Source organism: Girardinichthys multiradiatus, chromosome 15 (genome assembly GCF_021462225.1).
Source record: "Girardinichthys multiradiatus isolate DD_20200921_A chromosome 15, DD_fGirMul_XY1, whole genome shotgun sequence".
NCBI classification, from domain to species: Eukaryota; Metazoa; Chordata; class Actinopteri; order Cyprinodontiformes; family Goodeidae; genus Girardinichthys; species Girardinichthys multiradiatus.
The window spans coordinates 13,678,758-13,697,990 of NC_061808.1; the positions used below are offsets into that span (position 1 = coordinate 13,678,758).

Sequence of the window (19,233 nt, forward strand, 5' to 3'; positions counted from 1 at the left end):
TTAAGGTTTTTAGTGTCAAAAAGACACTAAAAACCTGAAGCAGGTCAGGGATAAAGTTGTAGAGAAGCTGGATTAGGTTTTAAAAGAATTTCCCAAGCTTTAAATGTCTCCGCTCAGGTAAATCCCCTATTCAAAAGTCAAGAGTGTATGGCACAATTCCAAACGTCTGTCTGTCCACGTAAATTAAGGGGTAGGGCAAGGAGAGTATTAATCAGAGAAACAGCTAAGGGGGCCACTGTAACTATGAACAAACAGCAAAGATCCACAGCTCAGATTGGAGACTGTTGACAGTATGACTATTACTCATTCATGCCACAAATCTGCTCTTTATGAAAGGGCCAAAAGAGGTCACCTTTACAGTTTGCCAGAAGTCATGTAGAAGACTGAGCAACAGAAGAAGGTGCTCTGGCCAGATTAAACCAGAACTGAGCTTTTTGGCCTACATGGAAATGTTGTTGGGTAGAAACTTAGCGGTATACATTACCCTGAATACACCATTCTCACTATTAAATATGGTGGTGACAGCACCCTTTTTTTTTTCAAAATTTATGCTTTTTTACAAAGAAGATTCAACAAAATGTTTGACTCTAGATGTGCAAAGATAGAAAAAAACATACTGAAAAAGAATTACAAGTGAATTACTGCCAAAGGTTGTTCTACCAAGTCCAACCCCAATTCCAATGAGGTTGGGACGTTGTGTAAAACATAAATAAAAACAAAATACAATGATTTGCAAATCCTGTTAAATCTACATAAAATTTAATACAGTACAAAGAAAAGATATTTTCTTAACAATTGACTGCTGGAGATAGACACTGCAAATGTTACTGATGAGTGGATATAGATGTATGTATGGATGGATGTAGGTATGGATGGATGGATTTAGCATAATTTTTCTACTTCACTAAGGTCCACTTTGCATCGCAGTACTTTAAATCCCAAATCATTGAATCTTGTGTATTTTAACATGACAAAATGTGAAAATAGTTTAATGGTTATAAAAACTTTTGCAAAGCAGAAGTTGAAACACCAACCACATAAAATTGGTCCCTAAGAATTATGAGCATGTCTTTTGATCACTCCACTGAAATTGCTGTGAAGTACTTTCTTGTTTCATGGAAAAACTCGGATGGTAGTTTTGGAATCATTTCAGAAGTTTTGCTGTCAACGGGCCATATGCGTACTTTGCATATTCATCCAGCTCACCAACAGTTCAAGTGCTTGGCGCCAAGTTGTAGGAAGGCAGAGAAACTGCTGTATATGTGGAAATAATTAGGTTTTCCACTCAATCCAGACTTCACTGATATGCTATCCTTCTCGCTTTACCCGCTTTTGTATTTTTCTTTGTGGATAGTCTCTTTATCTTTCTCTCTCTCTCTTTTGCCCTCTCACTCACTCACGCTTTCCGTCTTTGTGGTGCTCGTTCACAGCACCAACCTTGGCTCGACGTCAGAGCCTGTGCAGCAGTGCAGTATAATGGGAGAGCAAGCAACACAGAGAGCCTCATAGGGGGGCTGCATATCGCTGCTGTCTCCTCTGCTTGGCGCTCTCCAGTATCCTTACCTAAAGCCCGTGCTGGGGTTCCCCCTCCTCTCCGCCGGATCCATACCCTTCGACATGGATGTCCCATCATCCCTCGACCCCGAGGACTGCTGTTTCTTGGCGCAGTGAAGAGGAGGCGGACGAAAGGAGAAAGGGATCATGCCGGGATCGCGAATGGATTTCGGGAAAGCGCGAGTGACCATGCCGTGATCTTGCACATCCAGGGCCGCCGCTACCCAGCCTTTGCCCAACAGTCGTTGAAGAATCACGGGGGAATCAAGCCCGCCGCGCACCGGGGAGGAATTATCCACTGTGCATTTGCTTTGGAAACATCATGAAGATTACCTCCCATCATCTGATGATAACCGGTCTCGCTATCAGGTTCAACCTCAGGCTGATCCCGCTTCTGCTGCTGTTTCTTGGATACACTCGCGGGATGCCGCACGTTCTAAGATTTGGTGAGACAAATATAATCTGTGTTATAAAGTCCAACGGCCACTCTGATAAGGCATGAGCAAATGTGTATAATCTTGCCTGTTGCTCTTATTGTTAGAGTAGATCTGAGGAAGAAAAATGTACGATGCGCTTTGTAAAATAGTGTATTTTAATAACATGGTTTGCAACACGACTTTATAAGGGTTAGGGTTTCGCTGTGTTTACAGAGTTTTATCACGTACACAACTCCATGGAGGACATGCTTGTTTTCCATGAAACATGAAATCACTGTCACACTAACTCGAGAGACCGTACAGTAAATCTGAATGAGTAAGCAATAGTTTCTGGCAACTGACTGCAAATGAAACTCAAGAAACACCGCTTTTAGGCTTATATGTCCTAACAGGTATCCAGCCGAGGATCCCTGTATCTCAGTGGCCGTTTAAAACCCCCGACTGCACAGCATGCCCGCAGCATTGAAGGTTTCACATGTAAACATAACCCCTGAAGCTCTGAGAAGATACAATCTAGTGCGCCCTGCGGTGCTTTTCAAGTTTAATTCAACATAGAAAATTCCCACGGTTTTGCTTGTACTCACACAGTAAAGTAAACGTATACTTTGAAAATCTTACTTAGAGAAAAAGTTTCAGTTACTGAAACTTAATAGAAACTGGCAGCCAGGATTTGTTGATTGCAGTCACCACTTATGTAAATAATGTTTTGTAACTTCAATACACTAAAGCAATTAGTGCGTGTAAAGCAACCAAAATCAGACCTCTCCAGGTTTCTCCTGGTGCCTAATTAGATCCTCATCTTTCAATATGGAGATGGAGAGAGCTTCTTGCCTCTCTATCCAGCCGCTGTATTTACAGAAAACATCTCGGAGTGACATAGAAAACGAATGTCATGTAGTCCTGACAACTCATCATTTAACGAACCCCCCAATATCTTTCCCCACACCCCCGTGGGAGTCCTGCTTAAGAGTCAGGCCGCGTCCACTATAGCCGCCGCTATGGCAACGGGAAGTGCTTGTCTTCCTGCTGCATTTTCATCCCGATAAGTGACTTTAGGTCTCACACTTTGTCTGACAGACGCCAGGCATCTATTCTGGTATTTTATTTTAAATAGCTTTTAGGTAGACGGTTATTGTGGATAAAGTGAAAAATATGAGACATATAAAGTATTTTACACTTTAAAGCGAAGTTCAGAATAGAATAGAATAGAATAGAATAGAATAGAATAGAATAGAATAGAAATAATGTTTATTGTCCCCCAGTGGGGATATTCAGGTTTACCAGCGGCAAATTGAAGCAAGCAGATTTACACAGAAGTAACAACATAAAAACAGAAATTAAGAATAAGAGACCGTACAGTTACTGTACAGCATTACATTGTGATAAAAAAGTATAAGATAGGATAGGATAGGAGTATGATAATTAAAAAAAAAGTACAACATGTGTGTATCTTTGTGCAAAAAACCAACAACACACCATTTACAAGAAATGTAAAAACTGTGCAAATAACAATAGCTCCACTCAAAACATACATAGTCCACACTAATAAAACAAACTGTTATAATTTTACCAATAAAACTGGTGAAACATATTGCACACATCCTATTTGTGTACATTTTAATTAGTAAGTCTGAGTAGAAATTTTGTATCTTAGCATCCAAACGACTATTAAATTAAGTAGTTAAATTCTAATAATTTTATGATTAAATCATTTATTACTCAAATTAATTTGGTTCTACTTATTCTGTTTTATGCAGACTTCACCTTTAGACAAAACAGTCAGTATTTGTTAATTTATGTTTTTACTAATCAAATCAAAGTACAACAAATCTACACAATCAGTAGATCACAACCACCAAAATATTTAAGTGTATTACAACACATTACTCAGTCCAAAATATTTTTGTTTCCTTAATATATGTATATTTAAAAAACACAAGCTAAGATTGACCAAATACACTATGAAACATTTGTTGAGTTGTCATTTAGCTACATGCTTTGTACTTATGTATACTGATGAAATAAACCACATGCAAACCAACCTTTATTGTTGCTATTACAAAGTGATGTGTTAAACAGAAATAAAAAAAATAAGAAATAGCTTTTAATGAATAAAATGTTACTGAAATCGTAATACAGTTTTAAAATATATTCTAACAAAGTTACATGCAAACCCTTTTCTCTGACAACCACAGCTACTATCTGCCCTTTATTTATTATAGCCATTCATGCCTCTGTCATATTGAGTTTAAAGGATTTGACCCACATGCAGAAAGCAATTCAGGAGACGGTATTGTTCGGTAATGTGTTTATTTACAACTGGGTGAATAATGCAGGGAACTGGAACCAGGATGCAAAGTGTAGAAATAAACAAGAAGGTAAACAGGGATAACTCTGGGGCTGAACTCATGAAAATAATAAATCTGTCTTACAAAGAATGGTGGAGGGATCCGCTAGAGGGGGAGTGGAGAAACCAAGTGGTTGTTTGCCGGTGAGAATGAAGTTGGTGGATATGGTAAGCCAGGAGAGTTTGTAATCCACAAGGTGCGATGGAGGGAGACGGTTTATCCAGGCAGGATTCAATGCAAGACAAAATCAGGTTCAGGAAACCTGCAGGATACAAAGACAAAGTTACTTGGTGTACAAGGCAAGGTCAAAGGTAACATGGCTGAGTAGTATCACTAAGGGCAACACTCTGGCATGTGCTGAAGACAAAAGGTTTGACTTGAGAGACATGAAATACAGGGTGGATGCGTAGACTGGAAGGCAGGCGTAGGCGAAGAGCCGATGGACCGATGACAGAGTCAATGGTGTAGGGGCCAATGAAACAAGGAGACCATTTTTTAGACATAGCCTTCAAGGGTATGTCTCGAGAGGACAACCAAACCTTTTGGCCAGGCTGGTACGTGAAATTGCTCAAGGTGTGCTGAAACAAGGAAGCGAGTTGTTCGATCTGCTGATTGGTCTGTTTCTGTTGTTCAAAAAGAGAACGGAGAGAAGAATCATGAATAGCGATCTGGTGGTGTTGTTCAGATAAAGTTCTCCTGAATGCTTCTGCTGGGTCAGGTTGGCCAGAGTGTTCTGTCATATTGAGTTTAAAGGATTTAACCCACATGAAAATAATAAATCTGTCTTACAAAGAATGGTGGAGGGATCCGCCAGAGGGGGAGTGGAGAAACCAAGTGGTTGTTTGCCAGTGAGACTGAAGTTGGTGGATATGGTAAGCCAGGAGAGTTTGTCATCCACGAGGTGTGATGGAGGGAGGAGGGTGGAAAGGGTTCGCAGATGGAGGTCCGAGGTACGCAGGAATCAGGAGGCTGCCAGCCGGTGTGATCCAACGAAGTCATGAGAGACTTGAGTCTTTGTTCATGGAACTGGATTGCTTCCTTCCAGATGACGGTTTATCCAGGCAGGATTCAATGCAAGGCAAAATCAGGTTCAGGAAACCTGCAGGATACAAAGACAAAGTTACTTGGTGTACAAGGCAAGGCCAAAGGCAAAGGTAACGTGGTTGAGTAGTCCCACTAAGGGCAACACTTTGGCAGTGAGTTGCTGGCAGCCTCCTCCTTAAATAGTCCTCTGCAGAATAATCAGGGGAATAGCGTACACCTGTCATCTCTCCTCCAGATTCCACGCCATCTAGGGGCTGAGCACAGTAAAAGCACCAACAGACACACAAAGCACAGATCCTGACAGCCTCAGGGTTACAAAGCTCAGCTGGTTAGCAAGTTTGACTTTAGCAATAGCATTAGCACTGTTGCTAAACTAGTTGCAAACTGGATGCTAACTTAAATAGTTGCTGCAACACAGAAACTTTATCAAACAGGGCTTTTACTAGTAAAATGAAGTCCAGCTATGTGAAATCTAAGTGTCACATGATCTGTCAGTATTATCAAACCTCTTCTTAAAGGATCCAGAGACTGCAACACCACTTATCAAGAGGCATCACACCATTAGGTTCAAGGAGCTCTCCAAATAAGACAGGGACAAAGTTTTTGAGAAGTACAAGTCAGGGTGGGGTTACATAAAAATCTCCTTCTCGGAAAGCTGGATGGTGCTAAATACAGGGGGATTTTTTTTCAGCAAAACCCGTCTCATTTTGCCTGTGGCTAAGACCGAGATTGAGAACGGGTTGACCCGAAACATACTGCTAAAGCAGCACTCAAGTGGTTGAAGGGGAAACATTTAAATGTGTTGAAATGGCCTTGGGAAAGTCCAGACCTCAGTCCAGTTGAGAATCTTTAGTTAGACTTGAAGATTGCTGTTCACAAGCTAAAAACATCCAACATGAAGGAGCTGGAGCAGTTTTACCTTGAGGAATGTGGAAAAATCCCAGTGGCAAGATGTGACAAGCTAATAGAGACATATCCAAAGCTATTTGCAGCCGTAATTGCTGCAAAATGTGGCTCTGCAAGGTATTGACTCTAGTGGTGGGACAGTTAGGGATGCTAAAGCTTTCTGTTATTCTGTTATATTTGTGGTTTGTTTTACAATAAAGAAATATACATCTTTAAAGTTGAAAATGAAATGTTGCAAACTCTCAGACAATCCAGTTTATTTCCAGGTTGTGAGGCAACAAAACATGAAACATGCCATGTGGGGTGAATACTTTTGCAAGGCACTTTAAATTCTAAATACAATGTTTGATATTAATTGTTAGCATAATAATGTAGTGTGGTTAGAATCAAATCATTATATAATATAAACTTACAAATGTGATCGACTAAGTCATTTTGATGGCTTAAATTTAAAAATCCTCCAAAAAATCCTTCTATAGTGTATATATAGTTTCTAAAAGATTTCATGAAGCCAAACTCTGTGTAAATTTATTTTATAAATTATTTTTATCTGTACCTGCTGTACTGTACTTGTCATTTCTGCTTAGGTAAAAAAAAAAAATCCACAGGGCATCTGGCATCAGTTGTGACAGACACGACTAAGTGAGATAAGACATTATTCATACCACTGAGATCATTTGCTCTACGGTTAAAGCTCATGCCCCACTCCACCAGCGAAAAACTCGGGTTTGTCTCTGTCCATGGTTCTGAAAGAAAAAACTGAAGCTATAGAGCTGTTTGTTCAGAACCATGAGCAGAGACACACATGTTCAGCACGACTGCTTGCTACTGAACAGTGTATTCAGTCACATTTTGTTACACGTTTAAATGAAGGGTGTTTTTGTGTGAAGCACTTTCTTTAGAAAAAAATTATACTATTTGTTCTTACTAGTCCAGTATCTAATATTTTAAGAAGAATAGTGTTTTCAATAGCTGTGTGCATGTGTATGTGAAGGATTTTTTTCAAAAAACCAAAATGTACATGTCAGTTAGAATGAAAGGAATTGCAAAAAAGAAAACCGTCATGTGAAGCAGGAGTCCTTTCCAGAGCCTTTTCTTGTCCTGCAAGATGTGCTTACTCAGCAGGATAATCCCAGCTGCTCCTGCAGGAGGCCAACTGAACGAGGGGGTCAGCTCCCCCGAGTCTGCCTGTTTCCTTTCTTGCCCCCATGCTACATTCTGTCCAGACAGGCAGCTGGCATTGTGCAACTGCTGTTCTCTTGTCAGACTGAAACCTTTACACACTGTAACACCACAGCACAGTCGGGCTTTTGTATTCTTAGCATCGGGCTCACCAGGGTAGAGCGACAAGTGTCAGAGGAAAATGGAAAAAAAAAAAACAGGTGTTTGGGCCACCAGCTGCAGGCAACGTAGCCGATCTTATTCCCACACAGAATTAGATTTTTGTGTTTAATGTTTCTTATATAAAACATGGAAGATGTACAGTGTGTAAACAGCGTACAGAAGATTTAATCAAACACCCTTTAAAGGTAGATTCTCTCTTTGACAGGCTCACACCCACCAAATAACACTTTGCAGTGGTGCTAAGGGTCTCCTAGATCGAGACAAAAATATCATGTTCCACCTGAGCAGTCACCACAATCAGAAATTTTACTTTTTACTTGCACTGACAGCTAAACATGAACTTTCATTAAATTAATTTGCAAGCTAAGCTGTGGTTTTCTTGCTCTTTTGACATTCTTTCTGAAATAAATAATAAATGTGCAGCAAACTCTTTCTCAGTTGTTGAACTTTATCTGTGAGATTTATTAAAAAATGAAATTTCCGAGTTGAGGTAAAATTTGTAAGATCAGATTCTTTTAAAGTGACATGAAAGGGCATTTGTATTTTTAGCCAAAGCTAAAATTTAGTACCCAGTACACTTAATACAGCTGCATAGTTAAGGATATACATTTCCCATGTATTTATACATGTATAGTTTACCCTTTGTATTTACACTTGTATTTAAACTTAATGTTTTATTGTTTGTTTCTACATGTTTGTAGTTAAAATGTACTTGTTGCTGATTCCTTAGAAATTTCACTGCTTAGGGGCAGATTCTATTCTATTCTATTCTATTCTATTCTATTACAAACCGTTCTATTTGACCCTATTCTGTTCTGCTGTTGCTCTTTCAACATAATGTCAATTCTTCTATTATATCATGTCCTATTCAATTATATTCTGTTCTCTTGTATTTTTGAAAAATTAAATAACTCAACACATTTGTGTTCAGCAGAGACTACTGAGCTATCCTGATACTCATATACTCATGTCTGTTAATCTTAATATAGAGGGAACATACTTTAACTTGGAATTGAAACACTCTGTTTTTTAGTATAGGGTCCACAACTTGAGAGTGACTGTGAAAGTATTATCGTAGCAATCTGCAAACAGAATCTTCTAAACCAATTTGTCTCTGGGCTGTCAGCTACTGGTGAAATCATTGTTGACTCATAAATGCTCTTTTTTTCTCCAATGGTTCTGTTTACATTTTCTCAGTATAGGCATATGCTGGATATATTTCAGACGGAAATGCAATCATTATTTTTCATTTTGAAGAAAGGAAAAAAAATCAATTATTTTCTTTCAGTCAACTGCCAAAAGACAAGAATCCCCTTTGGTCATGGGGTGGGGGGGGTGGGGGGGGGGGGGGGGGGGGGGGGGGGGGCTGTGCCATGATATGGGATCTTTTATAGTGTTTCTGATAATAAAGAGGTTTTATCCGGTGAACTATGTTGTGGTGAGGTAAAATTATAAGAGTGAGAAATTCAAGAGGAACAGGTCGCTAATTGACATTATTTGCTTTTGGTTTCTGCCGGTCTGAGTTATCGTCAGGCTGGAGTTCAGTTGAGGATTGTAAGAATTATGGCTAACACCCAGCACCCTGGCCGGCTGCCAGCATGTTCACAGCAAACCCATTTAAATACGCACAAAGCTGCTTAAAATATTCATCTGTCACTTGGCCTCGCTGTAGCTTATAGAAATGTGAAACTATCTCTGCTGGCAAATGATTTCCATGGTTTAAAAATACCCACTGTGGGTTTCAAGAACAAAGAGGAGATCTGTCTCACATTAGCATGCAGCACCACACGTGGACTCGAAGCACAGAACTATCTAGATGGATTTCTAAAACATGTTTACAGTCCCGACTCTTTGAAGGTCTCGCTGTCATGCCTCTGTTACGAAAAAGATCAATGTTGATTAATTCTAGGGTGCAGATTGTTACAGTTTTGAAATTGCAAATATCCGTGAGGTATGAAATTAGTTTTCTTGCTTTGCTAAGAATTAAGCCATTTTTGCAGATTTACCAACATTACTTTATAGGAATATTTACATAGGAGGTGGCTTTAGCTGATTGACCTTGTCTGCAGCATACACATGAGACCTGTGATTCCCTGTTGTTGTCTTTGCTTCTGTGTTGGATTTTGCTTTTCACAGCCTTTCACTCACTGTCATCATTGCTCATGAATTCATGTGCTAGGGTTAAGGGTTACATGTGCAATTGTTCTGTGAGAACTGTCCCTCGAGAAGAGTGCTTTACTGCCTGTTTGTCCTGCTTGAAGCTAACTGAAGGTCAGAGCTAAAAGCCCTAACACCAAAGAAGTTTTTTTCGTTGCATATTTTTATACATGCAGAGCTGTCCTTCTCGCTGTCCCTCAAAAGGAGATGGTGGCAAACACTGGTGTCATGGAGAGGTGTGAAAAAAGAATAGAAAAAAGAATGAGTTTGTTGGAGTGGGGGTTTGTGTAGAGTGTGAGTGAAAAAAAAAAACAGTGAGTGTTGAGGCCAGCAGATACAGAGTAAAGATAGATTAGTTTGCCTCAGAGCAGTCCACTCTCAACCCACTCTCAGTTGTGGTCTGTTATTGCCGTTTTCTTATGGCTTTTTGCAAAGAGAGACAGAAAAGGAGAGAGGAGTTTGCTGTGGAAATGTGGTGGGAGGCCAGGAGTCATGCACTGCATCTCTGAATAAATGTCAACAGAATCGTATTAGCGAGCTGAAAGTTTGCCTGTGTCTACAGATACAGATGGGAGGACTTTAACACAAGAGAAACATGTTGGTAACACTAATGACTTTGTGGTTTGTATGAAAGTGTAACTGGGGATGTGTCTTTATTAGGCTTTATTAGCAGTGTGCCTCGACCAACTGTAAACTGTAAAATGGTGGAAATCAATACAAATCAAAATGCTGCTAAGGGGAATTAAAAAAAAAGTGGAGAAGGAATCAGGCAGCAAAAAACACATAAGCAATTATAAGTACCAGATGCCATCGTCTTTTGTAGTATAACAGGTTCCCATCTATGGGAAAAAACCATAAAGAATTATAAAAAAAAGCAAACATTGATGTGTGCTCTAAGTTTGTACCATTTCCTGGTACAAACAGGAAATGTTTTCCTGGTACCAGGAAAACATTTCTCTGTAGAAAATCGACAATTAATGAAGAAATGACATGTTTCTGAAGTTATTTGATCAAGGCAAGATCTACAGTTAACTGATTTAATTTACTTTTAGCTTTTTACAATGTTCTTTTAAATGCTCACACAATCTTAATGTAGTGTAAATTTGCAGTGGGACCACCATGAGTTTGACTTTTCTAAAAGTGTACCGAGATTATTATTATTATTTTTTATTTGATTAATATATTAAAGGTACAGTTCGGGCGCGGCGCTGATGGTGTAGGTGTAGGTGTATGGACAGGTTCGAGTCCCGCACCTGGCGACATTTGCCCAATGTCTCCTCCTCTCTCTACCACTCTTTCCTGTCTGCCTTCTGTCAAAAAAAATAAATAAATAAATAAAGGCCACTACTGCCATAAAAAAAACTATCTTTAAAAAGGTACAGTTCAACATTAATTAACAAGATCAACACTTAAATGTGTCAGATTTAACAATTTCAATAGTTTCCCTTTATTGGTACTAGGCATGTTGATTCATTAAAAAGGAGACCAAATAAACAATATAATACACATACAGTTTTAAAATACATACTCTCTTAAAGCTGATGCTTTATGGGACAGACAACACATTTTGTCCAGTACCTCCAGTTCTGTATATGACTAAATCACATAACGAAGGTGGAGAGAGTCCATGCAAAGTCTTATATGTAAAACAAGCATATCTTAATTTAATATAATTCTCAAAACCCAAAAAAATGTGTTTCTCCCAAATGTTACAGAGGCTTTTAAAAAAGTCTTGATAGCTTTCTTGAACACTACTTATATTATTTTGTTTTGTGTTTGCAATAATTTGTGTTGGTCTTTCATATAAAAAAGATATTGAAATTTGTGAACATAAAAAAAAAGCGAATTAATACTTCAGCCTAAAGAAGAACAAGAATTACTGGAAATGATGGTATGGCCCCCTCAGAGCCCTGATCTCAACATCATCAAGTGTGTGCGAGATTACATGAAGAGACAGAAGGATGTGAGAAAGCCTACATCCACAGAAGATCTGTGGTTAGTTCTCCGAAATGTTTGGAACAACCTACCTGCCAGGTTCTTTTAAAAACTGTGTGCAAATGTACCTAGAATAATTCAGGCTGTTTTGAAGGCAAAAGGTGGTCACACCAAGTATTGATTTGATTTAGATTTCTCTTTTGTTCATTCCCTGCATTTTGTTGATTGATTAAATTAAATGATTAACACTTCCATTTATGAAAGCATTCTTTGTTTACAGCATTTTTCACACCTGCCTAAATCTTTTGCACAGTAATGTATATTTATAGTTCATATGAACTTCAGGGAAATTCGGGTTTTTTTCTGAAAACCGAGGTATCAACATGTTTATTCCAATCACACAGCCAAAGTAAACAAACCTGCAGCCAGATGCACCACAAATGAAATCTCTGACGTCCACACCTTGGAGGATTCTATAGTCAATCAATTACAGAAAGCCCCCCGGGTCTCTTTGCTATGATGTTAGACCCTGATCAGGTTGGATTATCACTTTCCAGCTAAATAAAGCTCTATGAGGACAAGTGGCACAATAGTTTAAAGGAGAAAGGACAGAATTCAGGCTTCAATTGATAAAAAAAAAAAGCCCGATGGAGGTGAGAACATTTCTCTGTGTGAACCAAGGACACAGGGAGAGATATGCTCTGTGGGGGCACATATTCAGGCAGGATTAATTTAAAATTATGTTCTTTGAATCAGCGTGGTGCTCTTTTGTCTAAAACATACCAGGGCTATACAGAATGTCTCCCCCTTAAACCTTGAATTTATCTTTCTATATTTTCACTTGTTTTTCTTTGATAAGTTGTGTGTTTTGCTCTCCAGTGTTTTTAATTCAAATAATCTAGTGAATGGAGATGTGAGATTAGAAATATGTAAGAAAAAATGTGTTCTAGACAGGCAATGCTACAATATTTATGCGGTAAGCTTAACAGTTTGATAAAGCTTTAACATTATTTATTTGGATCAAAGGTTTTGTTTGAATTTAGTATGTGTCCAAAAAATTACCAACCAATGTACAATCCCAATTCCAATGAAGTTTGAACATTGTGTGAAATGTAAATATAAACAGACTACAATGATTTGCAAATCCTGTTCAACCTATATGTAACTGAATACACTACAAACACAAAATGTAATGTTCAAACTTATAAATGTAATAGTTTTTTTGCGAATATTCACTCAGTTTAAATTTGATACTTGCAACACGTTCCCAAAAAGCTCAGACAGGGGCAACAGAAGACTCGGAAATTGAGTGAAAACCATAATATCATCAAAAGATTGAGAGAATCTGGTGTTAGTTGACAACTAACATTGAACATTTCAGGAGGCCCTGCATTAAAAACAACATCATTCTGTAACAGATATTATCACAGGAGCTCAGGAACGCTACAGAAAAACCGTTGTCAGTTAACACAGTTCTTAACTACATCTACAAGTGCAAGTTAAAACTCTGCCATGCAAAGCAAAAGCCATAAATCAACATCACCGAGAAACACCGCTGGCTTCTCTGGGCCGAGCTCATCTGAGATGGACTGACGCAAATTGGAACAGTGTGGTGTGGTCTGAGGAGTCCACATTTAAATTGTTTTTGGAAATCATGGACGTCATGTCCTCTGGGCCAAAGAGGCAAAGGACTATCTGGATTGTTATTAGCACAAATTTCAAAAGCCAGCATCTGTGATGGTATGGGGGAGTGTTAGTGCCTGTTACATGGGTAGGCACCATTAATGCTGAAAGGCACATGCAGGTTTTGGAGCAACATATGATACCATCCAAGCAACGTCAACAAACTCTTTACTATGCTAAAACAATCCAACTAAACTACCAAGCAGAATTAAAGAATAACAAAGACTAATGGGCTATGTACAATATAAACAAATTGATTAAAGATGGTTGAAACCATGACCGAAAAAGTGATGCAATATTACCATGCAATGTTTATGTTTGAGAACCAAGGATTATCTTGAAGAATCTGGAAACGGAGTTAAGTTAGTCTTGGAACCAACTTAGGCAATAATCAGCAAACCTTTAGACAACCCTTCACAATGCAAGATCAGATAAAATATTATTTTAATAAAATAATGTTTTAAGAATGATCTGCTGAATAAAACCAACCTTCTGGATGACTACTTCTCAACGGTGTCTCATTAGCTGCCTTTACTTATTAAAATAATATTCAAAGAAATATTATTAAGGAAGTGGTAAAATATTCAACGAAATATTTTGGAAAAGAGCCAAATCTTTCTGAAGAAATGGGGCTTAATGGTGTTTACTTAGTTATCAAGTTTAGTAAAATAATGTTTATGGAAATATTATTTAGTGGATTGAAAACTAACAACCTTTCTGGGTAAATATTCTTTAGCAGGCAAGCACATGTTCTTAGCTGTTAGCAGTTAAAGCTAACAAAAGAAGCTGATAGCTTAGCACCAAAATCAAACACACACCTTTAAAATACCGTTAATAAAAGGGTTAAAATGCATAAGCGCGGACGGCTTGTTATGATCAATCTTCTGTGTTTAAAATCACCCTTCAAGTAAAGTTTGTCTTAACTTTAAAAACACAAACACAGAACACAAAGCTGAGCACTTGTGCTGCAGATAGCCTGCTAGCACCAAGATAGCAGAGATTCACAAACAAAACCAAACTTCATAAAATGAAAAACATTCAGATCATTTCATCCTAAATCACTTCTCTCTGCCCAAACCCCTAACCTCTCTTGAACCATGCTGAGGAGAAGTTGTCAGGGCGACGACGAAGTTTGTAGAAAGCTCTGTGAACAAAGGGTTAGCTTCAGCTAACCTCCGTAGCAGTGGGCGAAGGACGGCTTGCTCTGTCCACCAACCAACTGCACAGTTACTGTAACCACGGTGATGCGGTCCCTGCTGTCCTCCTTTCAGACCAGGAAACTGCTTCAATCTGCGTCGTAGAGACAGCGTCTCTCCTGGGAACAAAGTTTAATTTGTAGGCCTCAGAGAGAAAGTTAAGCAATGCTTGTACCTTAATTATCCCGTTCATGAATGAATCTACCGGATACACGAACAGTAATTCATTCGTACTTAACTTAAGTATTTCTCATAAAACACATATTTGTTATACAAAGGTTTAAATAATTTCATATTGACGTTGCTGCAGTTTCCTTCTGTATGACCTTTTATATCATTTTAACAATAATTCAATAAAACGTTCTTACCACATATGGAACGTGGAACATTTTCCTAGGTGTAGTAATATCTGAAAAACAAAAGGAAAAACCTTCCACATGTGAAAAGTTTTCCTAATGCGGTTTGACATGCGGTAATTATAGTGTGTAGGACCATGTACAGTACTGCTACATGTTGAATGTTTTCATCAATGGTTTTATCATATAGAAATGTGTAGTAACATTTATGAAGCACCTTTGTTCATGTAAAAAATGTAGTAACATGTTAAACACCTATGGAAATGCCCTCTACATGTGATAAATTTACATAAATGTGTTTTGCATGCAGAAATTTATTGCATAGTAACATTTAAACTATACTTCATGTACATTTTGCTATAATTATTTTCACCTGTGCTTTTTGCTGTTGTTGCTTATTTAGCATGCTATCATACTGTATATGAAAAAAATGTGAATTCATGTTAGTATTTTCCTTTTTCCCGTAAATAGCATTACTGTGGATTAAAACAGACATTTTTTCCATTTTAAGATTTTGAGGAAACATAATTAAGGCCGCAGCTCTGTTTCCTTTACATAACCACGTGTCATACATACAGAAGCCACGACTTTTTTTAACATGACAAAAGACTTAAAGTTTGCTGCCTGTCAAGGTGTGACTAAATGTCAAAAATAGTGAAATGTTGCAGACTGCAGATGAGGAGTGAGATTAAAGCAAACCTTTTGATTTTCCTGTAATTTCATCTCCGTTGTTTCTTGTCCCCTTACCCTCAATGATCCTTGTTTACAAAGAATAAAGTGGGCACGCATTTTTTGAGGGACTTCATTATTTCTTCTGTTCATTTCATTCATCTGCCTCTGGCTATTTTCTTTGCAAGAGTCACTCTGCAGGTCTCTTTCTTTTCTCTCACTCTCTGCTGCTGTGCAATTGCTAGTGGTTTTGTAGAACAAGTGAGGAAAAATTGACACACCTTTGCAGCAAAAGTGTACCTGCAGCTCTGATCATGAGCTAGCTTCTGAACAACATGGGAGGCTGATGAACCCAGACCAGAAGCTGACATTTTCCTGCCCTGCAGCAGAATGAATGGTGAAGGGTGTGCAGGTGTCTGTTCGGGTCTAATGGGCCATCCATTCAGTGCTTTAATTGAGTGTCTTTTATCTTCCTCTAGTGACTTCTTTTATTCTCAATTCTTCCCTCTTCGTTTCCTTCGCTAATCCATTTTTTGGGCCCCACCCATCCTTCCACATTTTCCTTTTTCTTTCCTTGCTGCCACAGTTCATAATTTTCCTCCTTTCAGTTGCAATACCACTGCTTCTTTTCTTCTAGATTCAATGTAACCTCTGGTATCTTGTTGTTTTCTAAACCCATCTGATGGGATAAAAGGAGACAGTATGACGACACGTAGCACTTTCAGCATCAAAATGATGTCTGTTTTGCTCTTCTTTTTTTTACCCACTTCTATTCATTTGTCCTTCACTGTCCTTTCACTCCCTTTGGCTCTCAGCTTGTCTCCTTGTACGTCCCCTACTTTGTTCTCCCCCTTTTTACAATCAAGCCATGCTCCAGTCTGTCCTCTGGTCTCAATATGCGCAAAGACAACGGCACAAATCCTCATTTGACATGCATTGTGAAGACTTGGATTTTCCGTTGTCTCTTTAAATCTTAAAGAAAAGAGTACTATCCCAGCTTTGCACTGCACATTTTGCATCAGGATTACCTTAATGAGGGATCTAAACACATTTGACTTTGTACATCTTTGTGTACAAAGATGAATTTTGTCTGAAAACTTATTTTCCAGTGCAGAAAAAACAGTGCCTTGATAAAAAAAAAAACCCGTACCCCTTAAATTTATTAACATTTTATAGAAACACAGACATTGTATTTTAAACTCCTACTTTTTATTCAGCCTCCTTTACTACGTTACCAATAAGTAAAATCCAGTGCACCTAAAAGCCTTCAGACGTGTTACAAAACAAATGCTTTGTAGCACCCTGAGGACATCATCCCTGCCATAAACATAATGGTGGCAGCATCTTGCTATGGGGGTGCTTTTTCAGCAGGGATGGGAAAGCTGTGAAGAGTTGGAAGAAGATGAAGATCGAAGGATCTAAACAGATGTCAACCCTGGGGATAAAAAAAGTTTAGAGGCTACAATAGACTTGAGACTGGTGCAGAGGTTCATCTTCTAGCAGAACAACAATCTTAAACATACAGCCAAAGCTACAAAGGAATAGTTTAGACCAAATCATAGATATATTTTAGAATGACCCAATCAATGTTTAAAACTACACTGTCTGGCCAAAACAAAGTCGCCACCAAAAAAGAAAACACACTAATATTTTGTTGTACAGCTTTTAGCTTTGATTACAGCATGCATTCGCTGTGGTATTGTTTCGATAAGCTTCTGCAATGTCACAAGATTTACTTCCACCCATTGTTGCATTAATTTTTCACCAAGATTTTTCATTGATGATGGTTGAGTCTGACCGTGGGCAAAGCCTTCTCCAGCACATCCCAAAGATTCTCAATGGGGCTAAGGTCTGGACTCTGTGGTGGCCAATCTATGTGTGAGAATGATGTCTCATGCTCCCTGAACCATTCTTTCACAATTCGAGCCCGATAATTCCTGGCATTGTCATCTTGGAATATGCCCGTGTCACCAGGGAAGAAAAAGTCCATTGATGGAATAACCTGGTCATTCAGTATATTCAGGTAGTCAGCTGATCTCATTCTTTGAACACATACTGTTGCTGAACCCAGACCTGACCACCTGAAGCAACCCCAGATCATAGCACTGCCCCCACAGGCTTGTAAAGTAGGCACTAGGCATGATGGGTGCATCACTTCACCTGCCTCTCTTCTAACCCTGATGTGCCCATCACTCTGGAACAGGGTAAATCTTGACTAATCAGACGATATGACCTTCTTTCATTGCTCCAGAGTCCAATCTTTATGCTCCTTAGCAAATTGAAGCCTTTTTTTATGGTTAGCCTCACTGACTAGTGGTTTTCTGTTCAGTCCCAATGCCAGTTTCCTTCACATTGTGCGTGTGGAAAGGCTCTTACTTTCATTATTAAACATAGCCCGGAGTTCTACTGTTCAAACGTTTAAGTCATATTTCTTCCTCAAAGACGATGGGTTCCGACTATCCTTCCAGTTTTTAATAATGCGTTTGACAGTTCTTAACCCATTTTGGTAGTTTCTGCAATCTCCTTAGATGTTTTATCCGCTTGATGCATGCCATTGATTTGACCCTTCTGAAACGTTTCCATGACAACGGGATGTGTCTTTTGACATGGTTGTTTAAGAAATGAGAAGCAACTCATTGCACAAGTTGGGGTTAAATAACTTGTTGCCAGCTGAAACATAATCACACATGTAGTAATTATCCAATGGGAGGCTCGTATCTATTTTCTTAGTTAAATCTAGATAATATGTGGCAAGACCTAAAAAATTGCTAAACACAGCTGCTCTCCATTTAATTGTACTAAACTGCAGTTATTTGGCAAAGAAGAGTTGGTCAAAAAATGTTTACATCTGGAAACATTTAAAGAAATTTACAGCTGTGATGGCAGCAAAAGGCAGGTCTACAAATTAATGAGTCAGGGGGGTGGGTATACAGACATGGCACATTTTTCAGGTTTTTGTTCTTAAAAATGTTTGAAAATTAAGCATAATTTTCCTTCCATTTAACAATAGTTGTTTTGGTCTGTTACCTAAAATCCCAATAAAATACATCAAGTTTGATGTTGTAATTTAATAAAATGTGAAACAGTTCAAGGGAGATAGAATACTTTTGCAAGGCACTGTAGCTTGAACAAGATAAACATAATTCATATTAACTTTCTTACACACAGTTTTAATTCTGTGCATCTATATCATAACAGCTGATATTTATTTTACATATTTCAGTTTTAAATAATATATGTTAACATATATTACATTTTCCAGACTGTGTTTCATTGCCTGAATGAATCACTTAAATGAAAAGGGATTTTTATCACATATGCATGGTTCTATATATATATGTATGAAGATTAAAGATTATACTAAACCGATTAACGAAACCTTTTCATTTTCTCCCGCTCTCTCCTTTACCCTGCTGTGAACATTAAAGAGCTGCCTCCTGAATTAATTTTTGACCTTTGGCTCTACAGGGAGATAACATCTACCCCTCTACATGGAAGAAAGTCTAATTTTACAGACATTTTGTTCCAAATTACATCGGTGAGTGTAATACAGGGCCATTTTAATGTGCAGGAGAACTGAGAATGGGAACGGGAGCTACTAAGG

General features: G+C 38.4%; 1 protein-coding gene across 2 annotated transcripts in view; it reads left to right on the top strand.

Moving 5' to 3' along the window:
- Nucleotides 1-1,405: 1,405 nt before the first annotated feature.
- Nucleotides 1,406-19,233, top strand: part of LOC124881923 (glutamate receptor ionotropic, kainate 2-like) — a 107,806-nt gene continuing 89,978 nt past the window's right edge. For both annotated transcript variants that reach the window (XM_047387873.1, XM_047387874.1), the window contains exon 1: nt 1,406-2,000. In XM_047387873.1, the coding sequence (XP_047243829.1) occupies nt 1,877-2,000 (124 nt within the window). In that variant the 5' untranslated portion in view covers nt 1,406-1,876. The remainder of the gene's footprint in view (nt 2,001-19,233) is intronic.